At 42.5% G+C, this 27,741-nt stretch overlaps 1 protein-coding gene across 1 annotated transcript in view; it reads right to left on the bottom strand.

Annotated features, from left to right (window-relative positions):
• ST8SIA4 (ST8 alpha-N-acetyl-neuraminide alpha-2,8-sialyltransferase 4) overlaps positions 1-27,741 on the bottom strand; it is a gene marked incomplete at its 3' end in the record, with an annotated part of 87,468 nt that overhangs the window by 42,329 nt on the left and 17,398 nt on the right. Inside the window, exons 3-4 of the mRNA XM_081880555.1 lie at positions 21,072-21,329; positions 9,849-10,142 (exon numbers count right to left, since the gene is read on the bottom strand). Of these exons, the coding sequence (XP_081736681.1) occupies positions 9,849-10,142; positions 21,072-21,329 (552 nt within the window). The remainder of the gene's footprint in view (positions 1-9,848; positions 10,143-21,071; positions 21,330-27,741) is intronic.

Genomic DNA, 27,741 nt, shown 5'->3' with positions numbered 1-27,741 from the left:
GGTGAAAAAAGAATTCTATTCTTTTCCAGAGTATCTACTGAGCAGTTGTGTTTTTCAGAAGGTAAAACAGAGCCTGTTAGACAGGCACAAAGGGACATGTTACTATCAGAGATAAATATTCCTTTACTCCAAAACAGTTTAATGGACTCACTTAGGCTATTAAATATAATACTGTCCTGTTTATGTGTTCCCTACTCAGATTATATCGATTTGAGTTCAGGTTGCTACTTGAGGAGATGTTCCTAATGATGTGCCTCTGGTAGAGCTTAAAAAGAAAGATTCCTGCATTTATTTATTCTAAAAAAAAAAAATGACACTGGATTCATTTCTCTGTATTAAAAAGTGCCATAACAGCCTCTGTGACTTTGCTGACTAACAACCTCATCATTAAAATCTAATTAAAAAACAACAACACTCTTTGTAAATGGATGTTCTATGCAAATGTTCCTATTTTAAATAAAACACAAGGCAGTGCCTGGCTGCTAATATGGATCAGAATGAAATAAACTGTTTGCAAATGTTAAAAAGGGAAGCTTTCCTTTACCTTCCAGATAAAATATATTAATTAATTAGGGTATGCCTTACATGTTAGCACAACTTTGCTACTAAAGTGGCAATTGCTTTATCATCAGGACGTCATTAGAGATGATATGATTACCCACCTGCTATCTTGGTGGTATTGGAGACAAGTTCCTTCAACATTCAAGGACTTTCCTGATCTTTGGGCCATAGGTGATAATACTGCTAGCCTGTCTCTTAGCCTACACTTGGTGATGTGATCTACAACACCGGGAGTGGATGTATATATGTATGTACGCATGCAAAAGCATTTATATACTGCTTTTTTTAAAAAAAAAAATCTAAGTACTGTACAGTCTACTATATATTGTTACACACCACCCACAATCTCCACTGCAGTGTGAGTTTCCAGAGAGTTCTAGGCGTTCAAGGGTTCATGTTTCCTTTGGAAATGGCACACAAATGCGGTATCTTTATAATATATGGTTTATTTGCACATATACAGTGGTACCTCAGGTTACAGACACTTCAGGTTACAGACTCCACTAACCCAGAAATAGGACCTCGGGTTAAGAACTTTACCTCAGGATGAGAACAGAAATCGTGCGGCGGCGGCACAAGGCCCCATTAGCTAAAGTGGTACCTCAGGTTAAGAACAGTTTCAGGTTAAGAACAGACCTCAGGAACAAATTAAGTTCTTAACCTGAGGTACCACTGTATACAGCCTGAACCTAGGATAGAAGGGCTCCCAGCTTTACACTCCAAGAAGGTCTCGCTTTTCCCACAGGCACAGTCCTGTCTGTTGCCTAGCAGACTGCCCTGCTCTCCTGCTCACAGGTTAACTTCTAACCTTTCCTCTAGAGCACACCAGGGAAAACTGCAATGCTTTTTTTTTAATGCTATAACCTTAATTTATTGATTGGTAAATACAGAAAGAAAAAACAAAGAAAGAAATAAGCACAAAAAGGAGGGGGGAAATACAATTAGTTGACTTCCCATCCTTCCTTCCATGGTTTCCTTCGATTATGGCTACATATTCAATCTTGCATGTCCGCTCCCCTTCCCTGGGGGGCGGTGTTGCGGGAGGGCACCCAGGACCAGCTAGTGACCCAGCTGGAGGGCGGAGGGATGCCACCCACATCATTGGGCGTGGCCACTTGCCCTTTAAACTGCAGCAATCTTACATCTTTATTTCCCTCCATAGAATTATAAACTGCCGAGCTAACTCCAAACTGACTGGTGTCTTAACATTTTTCCAAGGACAAACTGCAGTCCTGGAACTCTGCCACAGGCCTTTGTTCTTTTACCCAACTCTGAGGTCAACGAGGGGCTTCACCCATTTTCTGGCTGGCACAGACTCTCCGCTTTGTTAATCGCCCATCTTTTTGCTCCCTTTGTTTGCTTTACTACTTAGTCATTTCCAGAGCAGCCCTGTGTTCCTTTTCCACTGTGCCACAAACACAGAAATCCAGCAGGCACTGCTACCACTACTGCAACTATTACCTAGCTCAGGATGGATGGATGGATTTATTTATTTATTTAGATTTTCTTGTTTTACAGAAGTATGTGCAATGTCTCTCATATTTTTTCCATGTAACATTTTTACAAATCAGTTTCATTTGTTGAGACATTGGGGGGGGAGGGGGGAGAGGGGGAAGATGGGGGGGAGGGTGGCGATGTTTCTATTTTACTTAATATATGTGGGGTTTGGTGTCAGCATTGCTCGTGCAGGTTCTCTGCTGTTCATTTGTGTTTATTTGGTGGTGAGAGAGGTTGGGGTTGGCCTAGGGTGTGGTTGTTTGTTTGTGATTGGCTGAGGTGATTTTTTTTCATGTGTGAGTAGGGTGGGTGGGTGTTTTGGATCAGGTTAGCCATATTGATTTGTATGCTGTTGGTGGATTATTGTCATTGGCTTGTTGGGCTGTGTATGGTTTTTTTAAGCTTGAACAGGCAAGTGACATTGCCAGTCATTCACTCGGGAACCCTCTTCCACACAGCCTGGGCTCGAAGAGGTAGTGGCAGCTGTTCCAGGTGCCTGTGTCCATGCCCAGGGCAGGCATGTGTGGACTTGAGGGGATTTGTTTTCCCAAAGGCTAAACTTCATCCCTTCAGTGATCAATGAGGTAAGACTAGAGTGCTTTTGATTTGTAGGAAGAACAGGCCCAAGGTGTCCCAGCATCACCAACAACCTCTCCCCAATGATGTCTATAAATATGCAATACTGTCTATAAATATGTTAGTATGAGCTATGAGACAGCTCCCATGGTTTATGGACTGAGCACCTCCAATCAGTGTTTGAAACTGCCATTGTTTGAGGCGCATTTTGTGACACAAAATTTCATTAGCGTGAGCAGTGTCTGAGCTCTGGGCGCAGTACTGCGCCTAAGATTTCAGATTATAACTGCAGAGTGGAAGGAAAGGAGGACCTTTTCCTGCCTCCCCACTTCCAGCTACTCTCTGACGACTGGAGAAGAGACCCTCTTAAGAATATTGGGAGGGTGGGAAGGGGAAGGACTAGACCATGTGAAAAAATGAACATAATATTTTGGCTTCAGTTCATTCATTTTCAGCTTTGTATTATTGTTATTAAAAAAGTGTGCCTAGACATTCTGTTGTTGTGCCCATAACCTGGGTTTAAGGTGCCATTAGCTCCTAGCTTTCATATCTGGCAGGTGTGAGGGTATTGGCGGCGAGCGAGTGACTCGTGTGGCAGTTAGGCATTGGATTAGTGGTGTGGGGGGGAGGGGAAGTGCGGCTATCACCTGCCCCTCCATGATCAAGGGTATTCCATTAAAGGAATCCGAGGGATCTGGATTTTATCTGAAGCCCGCAGAGGGGTAAGGGCCATGCCACGTCCCACTGGGAGCTTGGAGTAGTGCTTGAGTTGATTGCCATCGACCAAGCTCCCTCTTCAGGTGGTTACCCTTACCAGTCTCCCTGCAAGGCAGGCAGAATCAGTTATAGTTTGGATGCCAATGCCTAAGCCAATACCGCTCACATTCAGTAATCCATAAAGTTGTGGCCAAATTTTGCCCATTAATGTTTAAACTTATATCACGTGTCATTGTGTCTTTATTTCACGGGGGGGGTGGTGGATTGTGGCCTTTACGCATAACCTAGGTTTAAGGTCCCATTTCGCTCCTAGCCTTTCATATCTCAGTTTCTAACACTGCCTCCAATGGTGAAGTGATGGCTTTGGAAAAGCAACAGTAATTCCTACCACTGGCCATGCTGTCTGGGAATGTTGTAAGTTGGGATACAGCAATATTAGCCACCCCTGCTTTAATGGAAGAAGCTGGGGGCTTTCTGAATGCAAAGTGTGCACTCTACCATGGAGCTATGGCTCTTCTAGTCTTATCTGCACCTCCTTCCTCCCATAGTACGCAGAGCCATCTACTAACTGGGCATGGTGATGGGTGGTCTAAGAGTATATACATTAGACTAACTACCATAGGTTCGTATTTCCCACAAATCAAATTCATCTGTGTTTCAACAGTAAAGGTACCCCTGCCCGTACGGGCCAGTCTTGCCAGACTCTAGGGTTGTGCGCCCATCTCACTTAAGAGGCCAGGGGCCAGCGCTGTCCGAAGACACTTCCGGGTCACGTGGCCAGCGTGACAAGCTGCATCTGGCGAGCCAGTGCAGCACACAGAACGCCGTTAGTTTCAACAGTAGCACCCACATTATCTCCTCTTGGTGTTGTCGCGCAGCCAGTGATAACTGGTATTATCTAATGGGAACATCATAAGAAGCTTTTTCACAGCTTCCTCCCTTCTTCAATTAAAAGGCAAGGCCTCAGTGAGTATGTTGCTATTTCCTGACTCTTACACACACACACACACCCCGCCTAGCAGCAATCTTCAGTTCCCCATTGTACTCTTTTCTTATGCCTCTGCTAAATTTGCATTCCTTAATTTGCCATAATTTGCTTATTAGATAGTAACTTAATGGCTCATGTTTTCAAGATCTTGCTGTGCTCAATAGCAGCTGAAGCCGACAACAATATCACTCCCTTTTGTCGGAAGAGCAAGATTGCTTTGACGTGCACAGATCATATTAAGTGCATACGAGGCTTGATTCATAATAGAATACAACACAACACTGTGCCTGTTCAGGCATTGCATCCCAGAGGAAATTCTCAACCCAGCATGAAAAGCGCCCGCGCACACATACCCTCTGCCTCTCTCCCTCCCTCTCCCTCTCTCTCTCTCTCTCTCTCTCTCACACACACACCTACTTTCTTCCAATGGGGAGAGGAAAGGCTTAACAAATGAATAGGGATGTGCGACATTTTCTGAAACAGTTTCCCCTAGGCCATACAATTTTTAAGTTCCATTATTTTTGTGGTCAGGGCAATATGTATGTAGTACTTTCCAGTTTGTTCTTACTGTTCTGCCCACAGAAAGGAAGTATGGTACCCAAGAATCCAAGACTCATATAATATAATTTGATTTAAATATTCTTTAAAGTCAGCATAGCTTAATAAGTATTGCACTTCTAAGCTCTTATGGATGAGTGCAGATCAATTACGAAGGTTGTTGTTGTTGTTAAAGGTTTCCATAACAAGAGAAGGGGATACACACAAACACACAAACACACACACACACACACACACACACACACACACAATGTACAATTTCATTTAAAATATTACATTTTTCTAAATTTTAACAACCACATAATACTCATGTATTTTCTTCTTGGCAACATTATTTCTGAAAAGTCCTGTTGTACACTCTGCTAAATATGACACTAAAAATACTAAATATGTCCAGTTAGGAAAAGGGAACTGCTTCAACCAAAGACCCAGCATCATTTATGCCCAACTCTAGTATCAACTCCACGAATTGTTCCCAATCAGAGCCAGCAGCTTTCCCAGTTTTTCTAGTCACTGCATTCTTTTCCTATAGCACCATCTCAGAAAAGGCCTACTTTTCAGTAGCAGCTGGTGTGGTGGGGCAAAGATGTGGGACTGCACTCCTCACACAGGCATTGCTACAACTTACATGGACAGAACTGGGGCAGGGAGGTGGCAAGGACAGGGTTTAACAGATGCCCAAGCAGGCCTGCCAGATGAGCTCTGCTGGTGTGCCCCATCACTGCTTTTAAGCAAGAAGTTAAAGAGACACTTTCCCTCTGCTTAGCTAGGAAAATACAGGTCTTTGTGGGTTCATCTGGTGGCATAAACACTTAAGTAGTGAACTCAGTACATCAGAGAGGGCTGGGGAAAAGAGGGGCAGGGACACAAGTCCAAAAATGGGAGAGTAACACCAACCTACGCAGGTCCTTCATGAAGGTTTGGCTTCCCTACTCTCTCTAATGCCCCTGTACTTCTTGATTCTGGTGATATTTAATGGGATGGAGCAACCTTGTTCCATCACATTAAACAGTAATGAAGTAAGTGGCTGGTAGAGGTTCTGGCAGCCGAATATTCAGCATGCCAAAACTATTTTCAACTGGATCTTTTGCTGCCATTATGCCTGGCTGATAAAGCTTTGCTCAGCCGGGAGCCAATTCTCTTCTGGCCATGGAAAGCATTCATCAGCCAGGGAAGCTGGCCCATCTTTTCTGCCATGGATTTTCATCCAAACAGAATAATGTCAGCCTTGCCTTTGGAGCATGCTTTTTATGAGTTCCTAAAAGACTTCCCTAAACCTGGCTCAGGAAAACTTTGCAAGCGTCTCTGATTAAGACCATCCACAAATGGCCCCCTATGGTCCCTTCACAACTGAAATTGAAGCAAGTACAGGACCTATTCCATTGGAACACCATGACTCTCCCAAGAATTATAGAATCATAGAACTGTAGAGTTCTTTTCCTTTCAGAAGGAGGAAAAGATCTTTGCTTTTTAGTTTTTAATCCTGATTTTTAATTCTGAAAGCCTGTCTGCTTTGTTGTTTGATGTATTCCCACCCTCCATAAAAGGCTCTGATGGTCTTAAATTCTCCCCTAACAATCCAACAGCAAACAAAATACCTGTATGACATACAGAATTTAATGTATAGCTTTCTTCCATCACTGCATCTTTGAACCAGACTTTAAAAAAACCCCAAAACCCTGCAACTGTTTCATTTCTGTTTTTTTTGTCTCGATTTTTGTGCAGCTCTACAGGAGTCCTACCAGGTATAATGGTGGCAACTCTCTACCTCTGTAACTAACAGGTGATATGAGCTTATTTAACAGAGTAATCAACAAAGCTATGGGGAGCAAGGGCCTCAGAAAAGTGCTGCTGAAAAATGTTCAGATGCTAGAGTGAAAAGATCATTCATGTTGCTGTGTGGAATGTCACAGTTTTTCTTCTTGGGAAGATGGGGAAAGTTGAATTTAAAAGACTGGCTTAAACATTACAGCTGAGTAAAAACCCCAGCCTTTTAAAACAGGGCCTGCATTTGAATCCTTTCAACTACTTGTGAGAAAAGTCACACAGAGAACAACTGGAAAAGGCATTCAGATGTTTGGCTCTACCCTCTGCTTCTGAGTGCAAATAATGCAAATATTGCCAGCATGTGTTATCAAGAACAGGGATGAGAGAATCTGTCAACTGTAGTTTCTCTAAGTTGCTCACTTCTCTAATCTTTTGTTCAGTTCTCCCCATTTCCATGTCAGCTGCCGTGAAAATTAATTGGTGCAAATTTCTCCAAATCCACACATTTTTGCAAAGCTACTTCTCCAGATAGAATGCATTCTGGTATGTCATTTTCATGAATATATGCATTTTTTTTGCACACTTTACCCTCACATAGGCATTTTTGTAGACACTACAGCCATTTCAAAGGATGGCTGTATTTCAGTTCATGCAATGTTTTGGAAATTAAGCAGGTTTACCTTTAAATGAGAACTGAATCAAATCCTTCTCCCATGCTCAATCCCTATCCGAGCGGAAAGAAGTTGAACTTCTATCAATACTCTCACAGGAAAAATATGAAGGGTTTTGTTTGTTTCCTTGTGGGTAACTATAGACTGGGGAAGATGACGGAAAAGCTGAAAGGAGAGTTCTCTGTGGAAGTTAATGTATGCCTGATTTGTTTCTAGATTGTTTCATTTTTTTAAAAAAAACAATTTACTGCATTAGAGCTAATTTTTTTTCAAAAAGATTGTTCATTTGATTGATAGCTGTGCTTGTGTAATATACTTAAAATTTTGAAATGACTTGTGAACCTATGCGGATATAAGAAAGAGCCCCATCATAACAATATCAAGGATACTTGAAAATGGACAAAACCTTCTGGTACATATTTAAAATGGCTTTAATGGGGTACATAGAAGAGCCTGTTGGATCAGGCCAATGGCCATTCTAGTCCAGCATCCTGTTCTCATAGCGGCCACCCAGATTCCTATGGGAAACCTGCAAGCAGGACTCCAGCCCAAGAAGACTCTCCTGTCCTGCCGTTTCCAGCAATGGGCATGTGGAAGCTTTTAACTGTGGTGGCAGAGCCAAGTCAATCTCCAAATTGATGCAATGTTTTGAATGAGATTTGAAAGCTGATCTATACAAACAGCGATGGGACGCGGGTGGCGCTGTGGGTTAAACCACAGAGCCTAGGACTTGCCAATCAGAAGGTTGGCAGTTCGAATCTCCATGACAGGGTGAGCTCCCGTTGTTCGGTCCCTGCTCCTGCCAACCTAGCAGTTCGAAGACACGTCAAAGTGCAAGTAGATAAATAGGTACCACTCCGGCAGGAAGGTAAACAGCGTTTCCGTGCACTGTTCTGATTTGCCAGAAGTGGCTTAGTCATGCTGGCCACATGACCCAGAAGCTGCACACTGGCTCCCTTGGCAATAAAGTGAGATGAGCGCCGCAACCCCAGAGTCGGTCACCGCTGGACCTAATGGTCAGGGGTCCCTTTACCTTTTTATACAAGCGGTGAACATTTCAGGTGTGTCCAACTGACATGCGATTGCCGACACATGAGTTATTTTGGACTCGGAAGAGGGCAGAACAGGGTGGAATGGGGCAGGCTTATGAACACACCCGACATGCACAGGGACTGGAAATGGAATCCCCACACACAATATGGTCACCGCCTGTATTAGATTAATATCATTCAAACATTCTATCAATGAAGAAAATATTCTGTTGGATCCAGAGAAATGTGTGCTTAATAGGACCTTCTCCACCAGAAGCTCTTGGAGAAGGTTTCCCAGGGGATCGGGGGACATTGCTGGATGGGATAAAGCAGTGGGCTGAGAGGAAAAAGAGGGGTTATGAAAAAAATGGCTGAGGGCAACCTCTGTTTTCAGATATTCCCTGCTCTCTCGGACCCCTGTGCCATAGTTCATGGGGGAGGTTTTCTGCCAGGGAGGAGGGGTATCAAACTGTGCTTCTTCCAGTTCCTTATGCATGCATTTCTCTGCATCCGACCCACTATATACTTGACAGTTAAATTTGCATAGGGCACAAATTCTGACAGCAAGTTCAGTATGAAAATCCTATCATTTCATAAAGCATCTTCAATCCACAGGGTATCTCCCATTTAATAAGCAAGCAATGCTTAATGGACTGAAAAACTGCTAATTCTAGCCACAAATATGCTGTGATACAATTTTTTAAAGAAGAAAAGAGGAAAAAGCGAAACAGGAAAACACACAGCACAGCAATGCAGCACAATGAAGAAATAAATTCTAGAAAGAAGTGTCTCTAAGGAAGACTTAATAGATCACAACAGACAAGAATTCGACTTTTGTGACAAAATGACTAATGCAATTCTTAATGCATAAACAGAGGAAGTAGGGCAATGGGAGCTAGACATGATTTTTACACAACCAGGTAAGCTGAAATTAGAATAGCAACTTTGTCTATATTTTCTAAATTGACACAGAAACTTTTGGGGGGGATTTAAAAAGAGGTACAAGAAGGATTGAGAGAAAAACAAATCACGAAGAGGTACTCCATGTCTGGGCTGTTAAGCTTATCCATTTTCTTGATTGTACAGGAGAATTATGGCTACTAAAGGCCTGTTTCAGAAGAAGAAATTTAACGCATACAGCTGGAGGACAGAAACACAACTTTCAAATAAGAGTGTTTAATATTGGCATTAGCTGGTTCTGTTATAAAATTGAAGGTTTCAAATAATTCCTCATAAAGTGGCTCTGTCCCATAAAAAGAGGAGGTCACCAAATCAAATCATTGCCAATGTTTGCCTCTGCCTGGACTAAATGAGTGGGAAACGTTTTCAGGCAAACAAGCATGACTTTATCGAAAGCGTACTCCATTGTGCTAAGAACAGAATTATCATAAACCTTTCTAGTGCTATTCTTTCACTCTAGTGAAAATTTTAGTTATGAGTTCTATTGTGCCAAGGACAGGCCAGTCTTTTCCAGACACTTACCCTCTGACAGCATGAATAAGTCTCAGTGATGGATAGGCAGTTCGCACTTTCAATTTATTCTTAAGGATTAATGCATTAACCCACTCCACATGCTTCTCTCCGCCTTTGACCATGAAAGCAGGGATCCAAAGGACACTGTCATTCAGCATGGATAGCCTATGCACAAATTTCTCTCTGTCACTCTCATTCCGAAAGCCTCCAAATGCTCTTTGTACAACTGATGGGTTCATGGTAATAAAATCTGATTTAGTCCCCACATCGGCAGCATACTCCACCACGGGAGCTAGATTGCACCTGAAGAGGAAGAGATTAATGGGAAAAAATAAAATAATAAATATGAAACATTAACTCAGATAAAAAGGTGTGCGTGAAATAAAGGCTGAAAATGAACGTGCAAGGCTGTGGCGTCCCACATGCTTTCACAAAGCACTGTGTGGCATCTAACCATCTGAAAAATATTGGGTGAAATCCAGAAGCATCTTCAATCCCACTGAAATCAACAAGGACCTCTTACTTTATGATGCACTTAAGCAAGACGAAGAACAGCATACCTGCTGAATGAATGGGCCACTGATTTAAAGTACGTTCCCTAGAAGATAAGCACCATTTCGATGAATGCAATGAACTTCTGAAGAATGTTTTATAGTTAGGCTGTAAGGAACTAACCAGTGCTCTTGAAATTAACAGAGTGTTTGTTTACTCTAAATGTACCAGAAAGGGTTCTAGAGGAATTTGATTTCTCTGATTTCCAATGCGGACTAACCTGATCAACACCTCCCAGACTAATGTGTCAATCATCACACAATTATCCTAGGGGTTTTGCACTTCTCCGAGTTTTGCAACACAGTTCTCGGCTTCAAAAAGTGTCACATTCCCCTGCAGATTTCATATATTAATTCAGAAATGGGCAGAATGGGTTTATGGATGAGCACAGGCAGATCTGACACAGATTGGAATAGAAGGATTCATCCCTAGCACTCACTCACTCACTCACTCACTCACTCACACACCCTTTCGACAGTTGCCATCAGGATGAACTGATAAGAATGCGGTCATAAGAACCATCAAATTAATCATTCTACGGCTGGTATTTCAAACTGTAAGGCAGCCCTGCTCACATATTTATCTGTAAAAACATGTATATTTTTTAAAAAAATGGTTGCCATGCTACTTAGTTGACATAAACTGACTGCTTATTATTTGAAGATTGTAAAATGCTGTCAAATATTCCAAAAAACCTCAAATGCCATTGTATAAGTGGCAGCTTTCTATTTTAAAATCCCAAATGTGTTGCCATTTGTAAGCAAAGGCAGGCATGAGGGCATAGCAATTATACTTATTATACTGGTAACCTAGTATAACTCTAGGCATCATTACGTAGGAACAGGGGACACAGGCTGACATCAATGGCAAAGGCTACTGAGGGACTGACCTTATTGCTTCCTTTAGGAAGTAGGGACAATAGCCTCTCCATATGATTTAGCTGTCTGTTCTGCAAGTCTCCTGCTAAGGATTGGATTCAGGTTTAGAAAAATCATTGCCATTTTAAAAAGCTATAGGTAACTGGGGTACATCTAGTCTTCTCAGGACAATGTGTCCTGTCCATATTCCCCAGGTCAGGCAGAATGGAGTTTGAGTAAGAACTATTGCCTCCACAATGAATCATCTCAGACTGGGAGCTTCTACAGGATCTGGAAGCTCTGCCCCTTCCCAAGCTCTCAGCCAGCCCTGATCTGAGCAGGTGCTTCCTCAGTTTCTCAAGTAGCCTCGCATCCAGCTAGTCCAACCATGCTTGATGCAGCTCTGAAGTTCCTACCTGGTTCACCATATCCTCTGCTCCTCTTCTGAGGAGACCTCAGGTTTAAGGGCTGGGAAGGGCTGAACCCTGGACAGTTCCACAATGATGGTGGGAGCCACTAAAAGGGCTCTATCCCATGCCACCACCGACCACGCTTTCATCCTAGATGGGACACACACAGATAAGGGCCTCTCCATCTCATATTAGGGAAGTAGGTAGGTTGGTAGAAGAGGAGGCAATGCCCCTGGCATCCTGGACCCACCATGGTTACTTTAGTACAACTAAAGTACAACCCGCAAAACTCCACATAGGTTTTCAGTAATTATCATTAAAAAAAAAACATGTCCACAAGTCTTAAATGGCTACCAGGCCGGAGTTCTCTAAATGCCAAGTATAAGCTGAAGAGCACTGGAAGTATTAGATCATCACACCCAACCACCTACTGTAAATAAGATTACACCCTAATCTTTACTTTTCCCATCTAAATTAATGTCTCTTTTACTCAGAAGGTAGAAGGAAGAAAAGCTTTCCTTTGCATCTGCTCAAAATAATCTCTGGGCAGCTTTGTTATTTAAAATCTCAGTTGTTGTGATAATCTAGCCACCTCTCCTTCTATTTCAAAAAGCACTTCATCTTACAAAACACTCCTGTAAATATTTCAGCCATTTGCAGCATGGTCTATTCCACCATGAGCACATATCTGAAATAAGTGCCATTCTTCAGACTGCATATTGACTCAAGGAAGCAGGTGCATGACTATAAATATGAACAGCAAGAGTATCAGTGATTCATCACTTCCTGTGAAAGACTGCAATGCTACTGATACCTTTGTTGCAGAACCTTCCATTAATATGTTTATGGAACGATTTAAAACGCAATCTGTGAGCAACCAGGAAACAATGGCAGCAAAAGAACTTTAGAAAGATTTCACTATTTTAGCTAACATCAGTGTTTCACAATGGGAAAATTAGTGATGCTTTTTTAAAAAAAAATGCATTGCAACTAAATGAAACAGAAACAAAAATTGGGAGTTTCCGTAGCTACTATCAAACATAGTTAGAAAAAGGATAAGGGTTCTATGTTGCTGCTTCTCTCCAGAGCAGAAAATTTCAGTACATTTTAGATATTGGAGGGTTGGAGGCATATACATATTTTAAGTGCACTTCTGTAAGAACTCATCAGGCAAAATAAACAAAGCAAAGGTATGGAGAAGAAAAGCTGGATGATGTAAAGTCATCTTGAAAGAGTGTTAAGGTGGATTATGAAGAAGGTGGCAGACATTCAGACTACATAGACTGTGGGTGCTATGGAGATTTCAGGTTGCACCACAGCCTTTAGGGGGGTGGGGGAGAAATACACAATGGCTGATTCCCCATCTCTGTATACTTATATATCATTCTTTTGACCTGTCTCCAATGTTAGGCAAGACACACGGGTTACTTTGTAGGTATCAAGTAAATGAGTATTTATAAGTTACCCACAGTCAGAGAAGAAGAATTTCCCATTATGATAGAGCCCTCTCCCCTAAAAAAAAGTGTAAGTACTTGTACAATGTTGTAACTTGTGCGTAGATCTGTATCAGAGAATATTATACAGGGATGCACTTTTTGGAAGCATCTGTCTGGCCAATGTACAGTGGTGCCTCGCAAGACGAAAAGAATCCGTTCCACGAGTCTCTTCGTCTTGCGGTTTTTTCATCTTGCGAAGCAACCCTATTAGCGGCTTAGCGCTATTAGCGGCTTAGCGGCTATTAGCGGCAAAGCGGCTAAGCGGCTATTAGCGGCTTAGAAAAAGGGGGGGAGCGAAAAAAACGCAAGACTCGCAAGACATTTTCGTCTTGCAAAGCAAGCCCATAGAGAAATTTGTCTTGCGAAGTGCCTCGAAAAACGGAAAACCCTTTTGTCTAGCGGGTTTTTCGTCTTGCGAGGCATTCGTCTTGTGGGGCACCACTGTAACATACTTAAGCCACAGCTTGTAGCACCACTTTCCTCCCCCCAGCACTTTTCCTGCTTTTCTTTATGTATATCATTGCACAAATTTGCCTCTATACTATTCTTCAGAAGCAAAGAGCTCTTTTCAAGGTTTTCCGTGTCCAGCTATTTCATGAGTTACACTTTTCCAGCATACCCTCCCGGGTTTTGTCTTCCATACAAAGCCTGTGGTACATATGCGCATATTGCTGTGTTAAAAGTGATGAGGTTAACTAAAAACAGACACTAAACCCTTTTGCTGTTTTACTGGTCTTAGCCTTACCAACGAATTCTTATGGGCCAGACGAATACAGAACTTAAACTTCAAAGTTTCAAGTGTCAAGGCACTGACACTTAGGATACAAACGGATATTTTATTTAACAGTTCATGCATGCAGCAAATCATAAAACATGTCATCTCTTAAGTTTTGAAGCAGGCCATGAAAAAAACAACAGTTATCATGAGAGATCAAGAAATGGCTGCAAAAAAGATATGAATCGGAACACCCTATTCAGCTGTGTCCAGGGCAGCTGTTTATCAGCTCCATCTGGTATGCAGGCTGAGACCCTACCTGCCCGCAGACTGTCTCGCCAGAGTGGTGCATGCTCTAGTTATCTCCCGCTTGGACTACTGCAATGCGCTCTATGTGGGGCTACCTTTGAAGGTGACCCAGAAACTACAACTAATCCAGAATGCGGCAGCTAGACTGGTGACTGGGAGCGGCTGCTGAGACCATATAACACTGGTCTTGAAAGACCTACACTGGCTCCCAGTACGTTTCCGAGCACAATTCAAAGTGTTGGTGCTGACCTTTAAAGCCCTAAACGGCCTCGGTCCTGTATACCTGAAGGAGCGTCTCCACTGCCATCATTCTGCCCGGACACTGAGGTCCAGTGCCGAGGGCCTTATGGCAGTTCCCTCGCTACAAGAAGCCAAGTTACAGGGAACCAGGCAGAGGGCCTTCTCGGTAGTGTCACCCACCCTGTGGAACACCCTCCCACCAGATGTCAAAGAAAAAAATAACTACGAAAGTTTAGAAGACATCTGAAGGCAGCCCTGTTTAGGGACGCTTTTAATGTTTAATAGGTTATTGTATTTTAGTGTTCTGTTGGAAGCTGCCCAGAGTGGCTGGGGAAACCCAGCCAGATGGGCGGGGTATAAATAATAAATTATTATTATTATTACCCTACAGATAAGGAACCCAGGACTCTCCATTCATTGTTGGACTACAACTCCCATGACTGCTGACTATTAAGCTATGCTATATGAGGCTGATGGGCTCCAACAACATCTGGAGGGCTACAGGATCTACATCTCTGAGCTAACCTTACTAGGACTGTAAGTGCATGCTGCTTGCCTAATGTATAGATCAGGCTTCCTCAACCTTGGCCCTCCAGATGTTTTGAGACTACAGTTCCCATCATCCCTGACCACTGGTCCTGCTAGCTAGGGATCATGGGAGTTGTAGGCCAAAAACATCTGGAGGGCCGAGGTTAAGGAAGCCTGGTATAGACCTTGTTGTTAATCTGGATTTTGAAAAAGAGGAAATATATTTCTTTTCCATTGACACTCAATAGCCAGTTTGTGTGACTCTGGGGCCCTGATACTATGAGCCAACTGCAGTTGGTTCTTCTGCAATATAAAAAGTAAGCTACTAAAATCCATCAAAATTTTATTTTGCATTTATATTTTGAGGTTTCATTAACGTCACTTGAGAGTCCCCACTCTCGCAACCATGCAGTAAGTAAATCTACAGACATGAGGCCACTCATGCTGTGCAGAAACAAATTTAGGAAAGTGAATTTTATCTTTTTACAGTACCTATTTATGGACAGTGTGTTGCTTTGCTAAAAACAGTGGCAGTGGTTTCAGCATGCTGCAATTGATTAGTTTGAGGAAGAAAGAACAAAGTGGGGGAAAGAACTCACATTCTCAGTTCTGAGTTGCATGAAGGATGCTAAACATAGTTCTCAGATTGTTTCATCTGTTGAAGCCAGTAGTTTGTAAGGGCATGAAAAAAATAAGCAAAAGGGATATATTTAAATTTCAGGGGAAAAGAGAATATAAGGTAGCCAGTTTCACCCATGTTTCACCCAAGTCTCTTGAGAGTGAAAGCCTCTCCAGTCCTGCCGTCTGGTCTTTAGGCAAGATTAAAAACCTGCCTGGTAAAGCAAGACATTTTCAGACTATATGAAGAACAGGCTGAACCACTGTTTTCTTTTTTTAACGAAAATGAACATTTTAAAAATAGTTGTCACTCATTTCAGTCTCTCATTGTTGATCTGCAAAATCTCATCTCTTTTGGAGGGCCAACAACACGTTCACTCATTTTTTAAATTTTTTTTTACAGTGACTTTTTCCGTTTTGGATATAAAAGAGTCTTTGGGGACCTGCATGGCCTTTTGTGTGACAGCTTCAAAGGCTAGTTTTTCCATGTGAATAACAGGTAGCAAAAATAACACGGCATCAAATAATGATTGTCATCCTTGATCTATACATCTACCTTCTGAAATTACTTTAATGCTTTCTGTAGGAGAGACTGGAGTGTTTGCCTCAACAAGCAGATGTGGCCTAGACACTTTATTCCTGGTTGTTGTTTTTTAACTTTACAATCCAGTTCTTCAAATCTACATACACATTATCATTCTATCTGCTTTGCTATGTAAAGATTATACAGATAATACTTATATGCCCATGAGACCACCAGCTGGAGAGCTAAAGATCTGCTGCATGGAAAATATAGATCCACATAATATAAATGTAAGATGTTGGGGTATAATCTGCAACAGGTATTGTGGAAATTGCAGAGGTACTGGGAATCAGAATAGTGCATGATTTAGTACAGCAGAGGGGAACTTAAGGCCTGTGGGCCAAATTCTGCCTGCCATGCCACCCCATTCTCCTCCAATAGTACATTCTCCTCCATTGAAGAGCCATGAAACATCAGAACCATGGGCAGCAGCTGCTATGACATTTCTGACCAGCCGCTTATAATCAGTACAGGGGAGCGTCGCTTTGTCTCCTTGGTGTTACATTGAATTCTAGGTATGTTTAGTGATAATAAAAATGTAAGCATACTTATTAAATATGACCTAGTTCAATAGTGGTGGGACACGGGTGGCACTGTGGTCTAAACCACTGAGCCTAGGGCTTGCCAATTGGAAGGTTGGCAGTTCGAATCCCCGCGACAGGGTGAGCTCCCATTGCTCGGTCCCAGCTCCTACCCACCTAGCAGTTCGAAAGCACATCAAAGTACAAGTGCATAAATAGGTACCACTCTGGCGGGAAGGTAAATGGCGTTTCCGTGCACTGTTCTGGTTCACCAGAAGCTGTCTAGTCATGCTGGCCACATGCCCCAGAAGCTGTCTGTGGACAAACGCCAGCTCCCTTGGCATATACAGCGAGATGAGCACCGCATCATCCACAACTGGACCTAAGGGTCAGGGGTACCTTTACCTTTTACTAGTTCAATAGTATTTTGTGAAGCAGAGATAAACTACTTGCTTGGAATTACATAACCAACAAGTTACCATCTTTTTGCATGCATGCTTGTTATTGAGTGATATTTAGACACAGACATAATGGGCTATATTCAACACTGCATGAGCACACAACAGAACTTTCCTCCTTCTCCTCATCTCCTTGTATCCCCCTTAATCTTCTCCCTAACAGATATTGAGGGTTTGAGGTGTGGTGGTGTCTGCAATCAAGAGGAAAGGGAAGTCCCACTGTACAAGTGAAAATCTGTTGCGCAGGCAGAGCACAAGTGTTGCTTGCAACCAAATATGCTGAAGACCAATTTCCTTTATTCAGAAGGGATCTGTTACTTCCCGAGTCTTCGCTAAGTATGGCTATTTTATGGGCCTTCCTCCTGAGTCAAGAAAGCTTAAGCCCATCTAGACATTATACTTGGCCATGTAGCAGACACTAAGACTATCTCGAATAATACTAGCAAGTTTCTCCCACCATGTAGAGTGCAATGGCATCATTAGCTAGCACAACAATGACACCCCATAAAAAATTTTAAAACACTGACCACACATCAATCTAGAGAATGAAAAATGCGGCTTCTTCTGAGGTACACAGGCCACTTAAAGAATCAGGTTTATTAAACTCTGCCTGTAAAACAGTGGGCAGGAAATTTGATGGAGTGGAGAAAGAGAGGGAGAAAGAAAGTATATCTAAACGGAATCTACAGAAGTTCCATCTTTTGACTTCATCTCTGTGTTATTTCAGTCTTATGTTACATTCCTGTCTACATACATACAGGTTTATTTGTCCTCCCTTACGGCATTTCACATATGCCTGATTCAGTTCTTACATTGGAGCCAGAAGAGCAACAGAAAGTCAGTAGCTGATTTGTGCTCACACTAGCAAGGATGCTCTAATCAACTGAACAAATGTTTGATTGCCGTTTCTGGTGGGGGAGTGCAACTTTCCTATCATTTTATTCATATAATTCATCAATAAAGTCAGTTGTGACCTATCTGATCAATTTAATGGTAGGTATTTCAACTTAACTATCTAGCCAGTTCTTGACTGAATCTCTTGCAAGAGAGCATGTAGGGAAAGGATGAAGTAGAACCATGCCATTTACAGATGCACAGAGACTTAGCAATAAATTTTCTTATCTTTTGTAATACAGACTGCTTCCAGAGAATTGCCCTAGGAACAGTACAGGAGTATTTTTGTGCTATCTTACAGAAGTGCAAGATCTATCAAGTCTAGCCCCTTTAAAAATAGAAATCCAGATTCATTTAATAGAATATAATAAATGCATACATTGCTGATTTCAAATACTTCGCACACGGCATCCTTGAATATCCTATACTATGCATTCATCTTACTTTAGCAGATTCACTGCTGGATAAATTGGAATTACTCTGCAGATATTAAAAGTTTATACATCCCTGGATTCCAACATGCCAACTATAGTAGTTAACTTGACTAACACATTGAGAGACTTGTATCCAGTGTATTGAATGTGATATTATTTTCAAAATTGAATCCCAAGACAGCTGCCTGCATTATATTTTTCAGACAAGCAATGACTCCTGTGAGTCTGTCCCCTTTCTGAACACATGCAAATAAGAAGAGCATTCCCAGATTATGGCTAGCAGGAATGGGTCTGCATTGGTCACAGATGAAAGAAGAGTAAATCACAGGGCATTCCGTGTCCAAATAGAGCAATATGAGAACCTAAGTTAGGAGAACAGGTGGTGGCACTAATAAAAGACCCTGGCCTCAAATATGCTATTCCATCGATAGGCAAACTAAGGCCCAGGGGCTGGATCTGGCCCAATCACCTTCTAAATCCAGCCTGTGGACAATCCGGGAATCAGCGTGTTTTTACATGAGTAGAATGTGTCCTTTTATTTAAAATGCATCTCTGGGTTATTTGTGGGGCATAGAAATTCGTTCATTCCCCCCCAAAAAAAACAACAACACACACCATAGTCCGGCCCCCACAAGGTCTGAGGGACAGTAGACCGGCCCCCTACTGAAAAAGTTTGCTGACCCCTGTGCTATTCTAATATAAGCTCAAAAAATCTATTGTATATGCTTGTGAAAGACCCTAGATGGAGTCGATGGATGAACAGCGCATGTCTTGGAGTTATTTAATGTTTGTTTCACTTACTGTTTCTTTCACTGTATACATAGAAAAAGCAAGTACATTTTAACTTCTTTTTATCTTACATGCTTTAAGGTCTAAAACTCTTAAAAGGTATCAGGTGCACCCATCTTAACAAACAATTGAGAAAACATCACGTTTAACATGTAGACTAAGGAGTGCCTTGCAGGGTTCTGGGTTTGCATTCTTGATCTTTTTAAAGTCCCTTAATCAAGAACAGCATTCCGCAATTAAGAAAAGAAAGGTGCAGTAATATTTTGAGATATCATTCCATCTCTCACTGCACTTAGTCCTGGATGTACTTATCAGTGATGAGAGGGGGCAGAGGTTCAATCCATCTGCGCTTTCAACAGCGAAATCCTATGCATGATTTCAGTAACGCAAAGCTAAAATGGCATGGGGCATATTTCAGGAAAATGTTTACTTCCCATGAAACATACAGCCTTTTGTGAAAGCACGGGTACTGTTCTGGGAGGCAGAGGGGACAGGACATCCAATATGAGGGCATGTGTCACCATGACCAAGGCAATCTGGCTGTTCTCCCCTTGTCCCAGCCAAGTCACACGTAGATGACTAACTGGGCCAGAATGTACAGGGCGATGAAGCAGCAGTATATTAGGGCAACAATAGCAGTAAATAGGTGCCATAAATGTGCAAAGAGCAAGTTTTGAATTTTTCACAGACATCTTCATTCTATAGTCTGACACAACAACATTCACATCAAAAGCCAAACCTCACAAAAATGAGGCACAGCAACAATTCACACTGATTTCAATAGTGTTTGCTTACTTACATAGTAAGTACTTAGGTCATAGCTGTCAACTTTTCTCTTTTCTTGTGAGGAATCCTATTCGGAATAAGGGAATTTCCCTTAAAAAAAGGGAAACGTTGACAGCTATGACTTAGGTATACATACTCAGAAGTAAGTCCCACTGAACTTGAGCCTTCATAATACTGAACTTGCTTAGGACTGCAGACTTAGGCCCACTGATTTCAATACAAGAGCTGAGAATATGCTATTCAGACAGATAGAAGTGGCAGGATCTTGTCCATTCTATTAGGCATGGAAAACTGTGACTTGCTAAAAGCATAGTGGGCATAAACCATATTCCACTCAAGCCAACAGCAAGACTCAGATTGATTTTTAATGGTTCTGGATGGCACCCAATGCCTTGTATTTCCAACTAAAACTTGTTTTACATTCGTACGTGACAGTCTATTAAACAGTGCCCACAACTCCTTTCAATTTCTCGCTGACCTTTGACAAAGTAGAACACTTTGTTTTGGACAAACAAACTAATTATTTAAACTAAAATATGTGAATACATTTGCAGATGCAGCCAGAATATATTTTCGGTGCAGCACACAAGGGTTTAGATGTGTGACTTCCAATTCCCTTAATGGGAGCTATCTGGCTAATCCTCAATGCATTTCACATAAATTGTACCCCATACAGTGCATATATAATAAGTAAAGGTGGTGATTTTCTGCTATGACTATTGGCAGAAAGGAGAAAATGAAAACATTTTCATTTTGCAGAGCCAGCTTGCTATTGGAATAGTGATTTTTGCCTGCATAAAGAGCAAAACCAGAACCTACAAAACAATATTACAAATCTCACTGCGGTCTCCAACAGTGCAAATTCTCATTTGCAATATAAAAGACGGACCTGTTCTTTTTATTGTGAAATATATTTAACTCTGGGCACCACACAGTGAAAGTTATCATTTAGCAATTCCAAATCATTGTTCCAAGTTAAAACATTTGTGTTCATTACTGCTGAAGTAAAAGACAACCTGTCAAGTGAGAGATGAATGCTCACCTTATAACAAACTCGTGGTTGTCAATCTCTTTTCCACAGCCACTATCAAGGAGAATACCAGAATTTCCTACAACAGCACATGACTTAAATCGGCGGTTCTTCATTGGTGAAACTTCAGGAAGAAGACTGTGTAAATCCTGAGAAATATTTAGTGTGCGGCGTCTGTCTAGCACGTAATGGATTACATCTCCTGGCTTGAAGCTACTTTTGACTACTGAGACATCTCTTTCTGCATCCAAGAAACGAAGAATGTTCTTCCTGTATTGAAAACAAGAATGAAAATTTATGATACCTCTGCAAAGTATACAGTGGTACCTCAGTTTCTGAGCATCTGGGAAGCCAAATGTTTCAGTTTTAGAACGCCAAAACCCCAGAAGTTATCGATTCCTTTTCTGAACGCTTTTCAGAAGTCAAACAGTTTCCGCTAAGTTTCTTTTTCCAGTTTTCTCCATTGAAATTGCACACTGCCCTTTGCGCCTCAGTTTTTGAACATTTTGGAAGTTGAACGGTCTTCCGGAATGGATTACATTCAAAAACTGAGGTACCACTGTATTCCAAAAGAGTAGCCCATTGCTTGGAGCAAAATTGCAGCGTAATCTTGCATGGACTTTTAGAAAGGTTTACATGCAACATCGAACCATGGCTTGGTACTGATATCCAAGGCGAGTGCCACAATCGAAGATTTCCAATTCAAAAGAAATGAAATGTTTTACTAAAACCAGGAAGGAATCACCATAGGGAAATCAGGAGGTAGGGACAGCAATGAGAATCCTTGATTGTTCATTCATATGAAATGAAACCAAGCCATGGTTTGGCATTCCAACCTCAACCACCCTTTCACAGATACACTTCATCCATCTGATCACACTAATTCTGGCCTCCTCAAAGTTAGCCTTCAATGTGCAACATCACTTTCCTTTTTCCAGTAACAGCTGACACATCTTAAAAACAAAACAAAGCATGAAAACTGTTACTTTGTGGGTTTCATTAAACCGTGATGAGACTGCATTTGTAAACCTATGATTTAAAAGCCACCACTTGATTTTAAAATGTCAAAGCTCAGTTTCCATTGATCCATCTTTACTGATTTTTTTATACAAAAAATATTGATTATTATTTTTAAAATCAAAACAGCAATCAACAGTTCTAGAGCAAGAATCAGGTTCAATAATATTGTTGAGAAAATAAATGTAACATGTGGAGCCCAGGCTCAAAACCAGCATGTTTATGGTTTCTAATCACATAAGGCACAATAAAAAACCTCATAGAAGTCAGCAGCAACATGGTCATTGATTTTAGCAGGGTTATAATATTCTAAATTATAGGCTCGTATGAAATTCTCATCTTATTAAGTAATTGTGCAAAGAAAGAGATAGGTGAATTAAATTCTGGTCTGGCCACTTCCACATTTCTACCCATTTCCTAATCAATCTGCAATTTTTAAAAAGTCCTCTCAGAGTACCTATAAAAATGTTCATGCTCTCTCAAGTTCTCTCTCAAAATGTTTCTGTGAATGCATATTATGATACATTTAAACACCAGAGGACTATATTGCAACATTCAGAGAAACAGAAAATCCCAGGGATAACGAAATTTCAATATGCACATTAGTTCCAGAGGTGCAGATTAGTGCACTGTTTATGAACACAAGGCATGGATACATGCTGGTCGCATTTAAGCTAATCCTGCACATTAGCACTGAGGCCTAAACCAGGAGTTCCCAAACTGTGGGCCCTGGACCACCAGAGGTCCTTGAGTACCACTGAGGTGACCCGTGACATTTCTGTGGATTTGGGGTTGAAGACAGGAGATGGCACAGCCATTGTATTAAATATTCAGCCGCTCTGGGAAGATGAGAAAGACTCTTCCCTTCTGCCCTGAGCTAACTGCGCAATTTCTTCTGCTACAATACACACAAACTATCCACAGCAGTGGTGCAGCATTGGTGGGGGCACAGGGGAGGTTACCCCCGGTGCAAAATTGTCAGGCGCAGCCAGTGATGCCTCAGTAATACACCTGTGTGCTTCCATTGCTGGGCTCCGTTGAGAAACGGTTTCTCCATGTGAACCAGGAAGTGACCTCTCCAGACAATGGAATGGCTCTTTTTATCTCTGCAGCTGAGATCTCCTGGGTGATGCAGACACCATTAGGCAGATCAGTGCCCAGGTGTGCTCCACCCGTTTCCCTCCCTCCCCCCTTTCTGTGCGGCCCCGGAAAGTGGCAACCCACAATACGCCACTGCTCAGAGCAACTAAGGTCTCTGAAAGAGAAATGCCTTTTTGAATACCTTTTGATATTCCAGACATCTATAAATTAAAGACCAGCCTGAGATTTCTGTGAGAACGGGCTGGTACGTCACTTTTTAGGAAACAGACAGAGTGCCCCAGGAGACTGTCTCTCACACACATTATCTCTTCAAACACAGTACACATCCTGCCCACCTGATAAATGTCCCATCAAGTAGAGATACTTAAGGAACATCTATGTCTTAGCACAGTTATTCCTTTCTTCTCCCTTGGCACCTTAGTAATTAACATCCTACTTAGAAGACAGCTTCACAGCTAACCAGTGGCTTATCCTCTACCTTTAAAGTTGTCCCCATAACTCCAGATTGGCCTACAGACCTAACAGAAAATTCCACACTCTAAATCATCCTTTTGAAAAAGAGGTGCTTATTCCATGAAGGGGGTGAAAAACCACTCATTCAGGAAAAAGGATGGGACCCATGAATTCATGACAAGAGACTAAAGATTATCAATTATTACTAATAAATTTTACTTTCAAAAGGGTTATTGAAATGGAAGCATTTCTATGATATGACATAGTAGTGGGACATTTCCCACAGAACGACACTGAAAGTAACATTGAGTTTTTCATAACTCAACTTTCCAAATAAATGAGGCCAATAAACAGTTAGGTAGACATTGAAAGGGGGTGGCTTCCAATGTACTGCAGAACTAACTATATGTAGCCTGTCTGCCAGCTGGACAGAATATGTGGGTATTTCCCATCATTGGGTATTTCCCATCATGTGGGTATTTCCCACCATCCTGCATCTCTGTCGCTCACCCCCTTCCCTACTGCTAACCCCTTCCTCACCCACCTGCTCTCCCCCTCCTTCCCTTCCCCTCTCTTAGGGTTGCCATATTGACAGACCTACCCTTCGCGCAGAGGCTTCCGCTTGCTGGTGCCTCACTGAGCCTGGGCCTTCCCCAGCAGCAGCAGTGGCACCCCTAACAATAGCTGTCAACGTTTCCCATTTTTAAAGAGAAATTCCCTTATTCCAAATAGGATTCCTCGCAAGAAAAGGGAAAACCGCATTGAGTAGGACCCGAGAGACCATAGAGCTCCTGCAGCTGTGTCCCCTTCCACACTTGAGCAGCCATTGGGGGGCCACTGCTGCTGGGGAAGGCTCAGGCAGGACAAGAGAAGCCGCAAAGCAATGAGCCTTCCTCCCCGGGCCAGATCCTGGACATGACCTTGCCAGTGACCACTAGGAGGCCTGAAAGGAAGAGGCAGCTCCACAGCGGAGCCACTCAGCGGCCCAGAGTCACCCCCCGGCACCAGCAAGCTGTAGCCTCGCACAAATAAGGTCTGGCAAACAGCACAGCCAGGAGCGGGCACTGGAAAGGAGTGGTGGTGGTGGTGGAGCTCCAGATCCCTCTGCAGCACTTCTGCTTCTGGGGCACAGCCGCAGTGCAGAAAGGCAGTGGAGAGTGGCGGACTCTGAAGAGTGCCTGCCCTCTCCCACTCTTCAGTGGCATGTGTCTGCCCCCACTCCCAAAGAGCCCTGACATTTCATTTAAAAAATAAAAATCTGCCCAGGTGGGCATGCTGCCCCCCCCAAACCAGTACATGTCTGGGGGAACCCAGACGTATGGCAACCCTAATAAAGAGCGCCTGGTTCTCAGAAAACAAGTTTGTTCCCTTGAAGTCAGGGTAGCTGAACAGGAGAAGCCGAGAGAGGCAGATAGGTTGGTGAATGATGTCTTTAGAAACATGACAGCAGTGTTCACCTCCCATAGTAACAGTTCCTTTGCTGTCATGAAGAGTCAGGCCACATTCACACCGTGATGCCACTTTAAACAGATCCCCCCAAGAATTCTAGGAGCTGTTGCTTGTTAAGAGTGCTGAGAGTTGTTAGGAGACCCCCATTCCCCTCAGAAAGTTACACTTTCCACAGTTCCCTGGGAAGAGGGGTTGACTGTTAAACCACTCTGGGAATTATAGATCTGTCAGGGCAATTGGTGTCTCCTAACAACTCTCCTAATTATTCCAGTGGCTCTACAAACTTCCTAAGTGTGTTTGTTCATTCTGGGAAAGAGGGAAATGGCATCGTAATATCATACAAGCCATAGTCAAAGCTTCAAGTCACAAAGAGATTTCTGATACTTGGTTTTACAACAATGAGGATGCTACGCTTACTTTTTAAGCCTAAGGGAACTGAGCCATGAATTTTGGAACTTACATTTCAGTAAAATAGAAGAGGAAAAACACATTCTTTAGGATATTGGTGTAGATTTGAAGCCGTGCTGGAGAAGAGAATATCTGACAACTGAGCTTGTGTGACAACATAGTAATGAAGCAGAATGGGATATATTAAGATGCAAAGTGCCTAGAGCATCAGATAAATGATAAGTCAAGGCAAAGGTTCCCTTTCCCTGATTTTTGCTTTTCTGAAACCTAAAGACTATATTTTTTTTATCATATTTTTAATCTTGTACACAGATGGGTTTAAAAGCTGCTCATGCCTAATATGCCAAGACCATCAAATATTGGAGAAAACACATTAAGAAGGAAATGAACTGATCTAAATGCACTAAAGACCTAAAATAGGACAATACATGAGATAGCAAGAGAACTGTGTAGGATTGCCAACTCCTGACTTATAAACTTCCTTATAAAGCAAGGCTTGGGAACCTATGGCTCTCCAGATACTGTTCAACTCCAACTGCTATCAGCCCCAGTCAGAGCGCATGAGGGTAGGAGTCCATGCTATAAAGGGTCAGGCATACTAAACTGAGTTGCTCTAAACTGAGTCAGGCCAAGCACAGTATTGCCCTAAGCAATCCTTGTGGGAATGATGGGCCAACAGTCTCCCTTGTCAGTTGGCAGGGCTGGGCGATATATTGATACACTGTCCCAAAGCGGTTTGAAGTCCATATCGTGACATTGGTTTCATAATTTTTGATCTGGCAATATATCAAGGTGTGTGTGTGCATGCGATGCAAAAAACCACGAAGCCAGTCAATGCTTCTTTCAATTTCTGCAGCTCCTGTTAACTCTGCCGGGTGAATTCTCCCCTGCTTCATGCAAGGGGCAGCAAATCACAAGAGCAGGCACTGGCAAAAATCACCAATGCCTCTACATAAAGGTGAAGGTAAAGGGACCCCTGACCATTAGGTCCAGTCGCGGACAACTCTGGCATTGCGGCGCTCATCTCGCTTTATTGGCCAAGGGAGCCAGCGTACAGCTTCCGGGTCATGTGGCCAGCATGACTAAGCCACTTCTGGCGAACCAGAGCAGCACACGGAAACGCCGTTTACCTTCCTGCCGGAGTGGTACCTATTTATCTACTTGTACTTCGTGCTTTCGAACTGCTAGGTTGGCAGAAGCAGGGACCAAGCAATGGGAGCTCACTCCGTCGCGGGGATTCGAACCGCCAACCTTCTGATCGGCAAGTCCTAGGCTCTGTGGTTTAACCCACAGCGCTACCCATGTCCCCTATGCCTCTACATAGCTCCATCCTTATTTTAGACATTGTGATATATGTATTGGTATATCCCGATGCTTAGCTGGTGATGTATCACAGTGTTGAAAATCAGATATCAGTCCTATCAATAAGATGGACCATTGATCTCATCTAACAAAATAACCCATATTTTCTTAGAGAAGAAGATCATAGGAAGCTGCTTTAAACTAAGTAAAGATGACCAATCTCACAACTCTATCTGGAGATGCCTGGGACTGAACCCAGGATCACAACACACAAGTTTTAACACCAATCCATGGCTTCTCCCCAACTCTAAGGGAGTTCCCGTGCTTCTTCTGACACTGAAACACTCTTGAACACCCCCCCCCCCGATTCATAGTTACACAGAAGCCTTAGATCTGTGGCTTTCCGAAGGAGGAAATGAGGCCTATTGATATAGCAGAACACCTGTGCAGCATCAAAGATAAGTTTCAGAGAAAACCTTATCTCTAGATCAAGTTATGAACAGAGCACAGGCCTTTTTGCTCTGCAAGCTGAAGCACACAGCACAGCTTCTCAAAAGGCTCACAGAAGGCAATGACTTTTTGATCTTTTAATCTTGAGAGCTGCTGCAGCATGGTGGATATGAGTGGGAGCTAGGAAACCCCCACAGTTCACCTCAGATTCAAGCTTGCTTGTGGTTTTGGGCAAGACACAGTTCCTTCAGCCTACCGTTGGCAAGATGGTGATGGTGATAAGCATGCTGTCCTGTCTTATGGGGATGCTTTAAAGATTTCCAAGGTCATGCATTTGAAATCTTCAACAGAAGTACCAAGTCGTTGCAGCTAATCAGCCAGACCCACTGTGCAGGCAGCCTTACATCCTAATTGACTTGCAACCCAGACCTCTCATGGGATGTAAAGTTTAATTCCCTTGTCTGGTTAGCATTTGGGCCTTGACACACATATAGAAGTTATA

The sequence above is a fragment of the Podarcis erhardii genome (genome assembly GCF_964252035.2).
Source record: "Podarcis erhardii genome assembly, chromosome: 11".
Classification (NCBI taxonomy): Eukaryota; Metazoa; Chordata; class Lepidosauria; order Squamata; family Lacertidae; genus Podarcis; species Podarcis erhardii.
The sequence above is the reverse complement of the archived record's forward strand: the minus strand, read 5'-3'. Positions and strand labels throughout refer to the sequence as shown.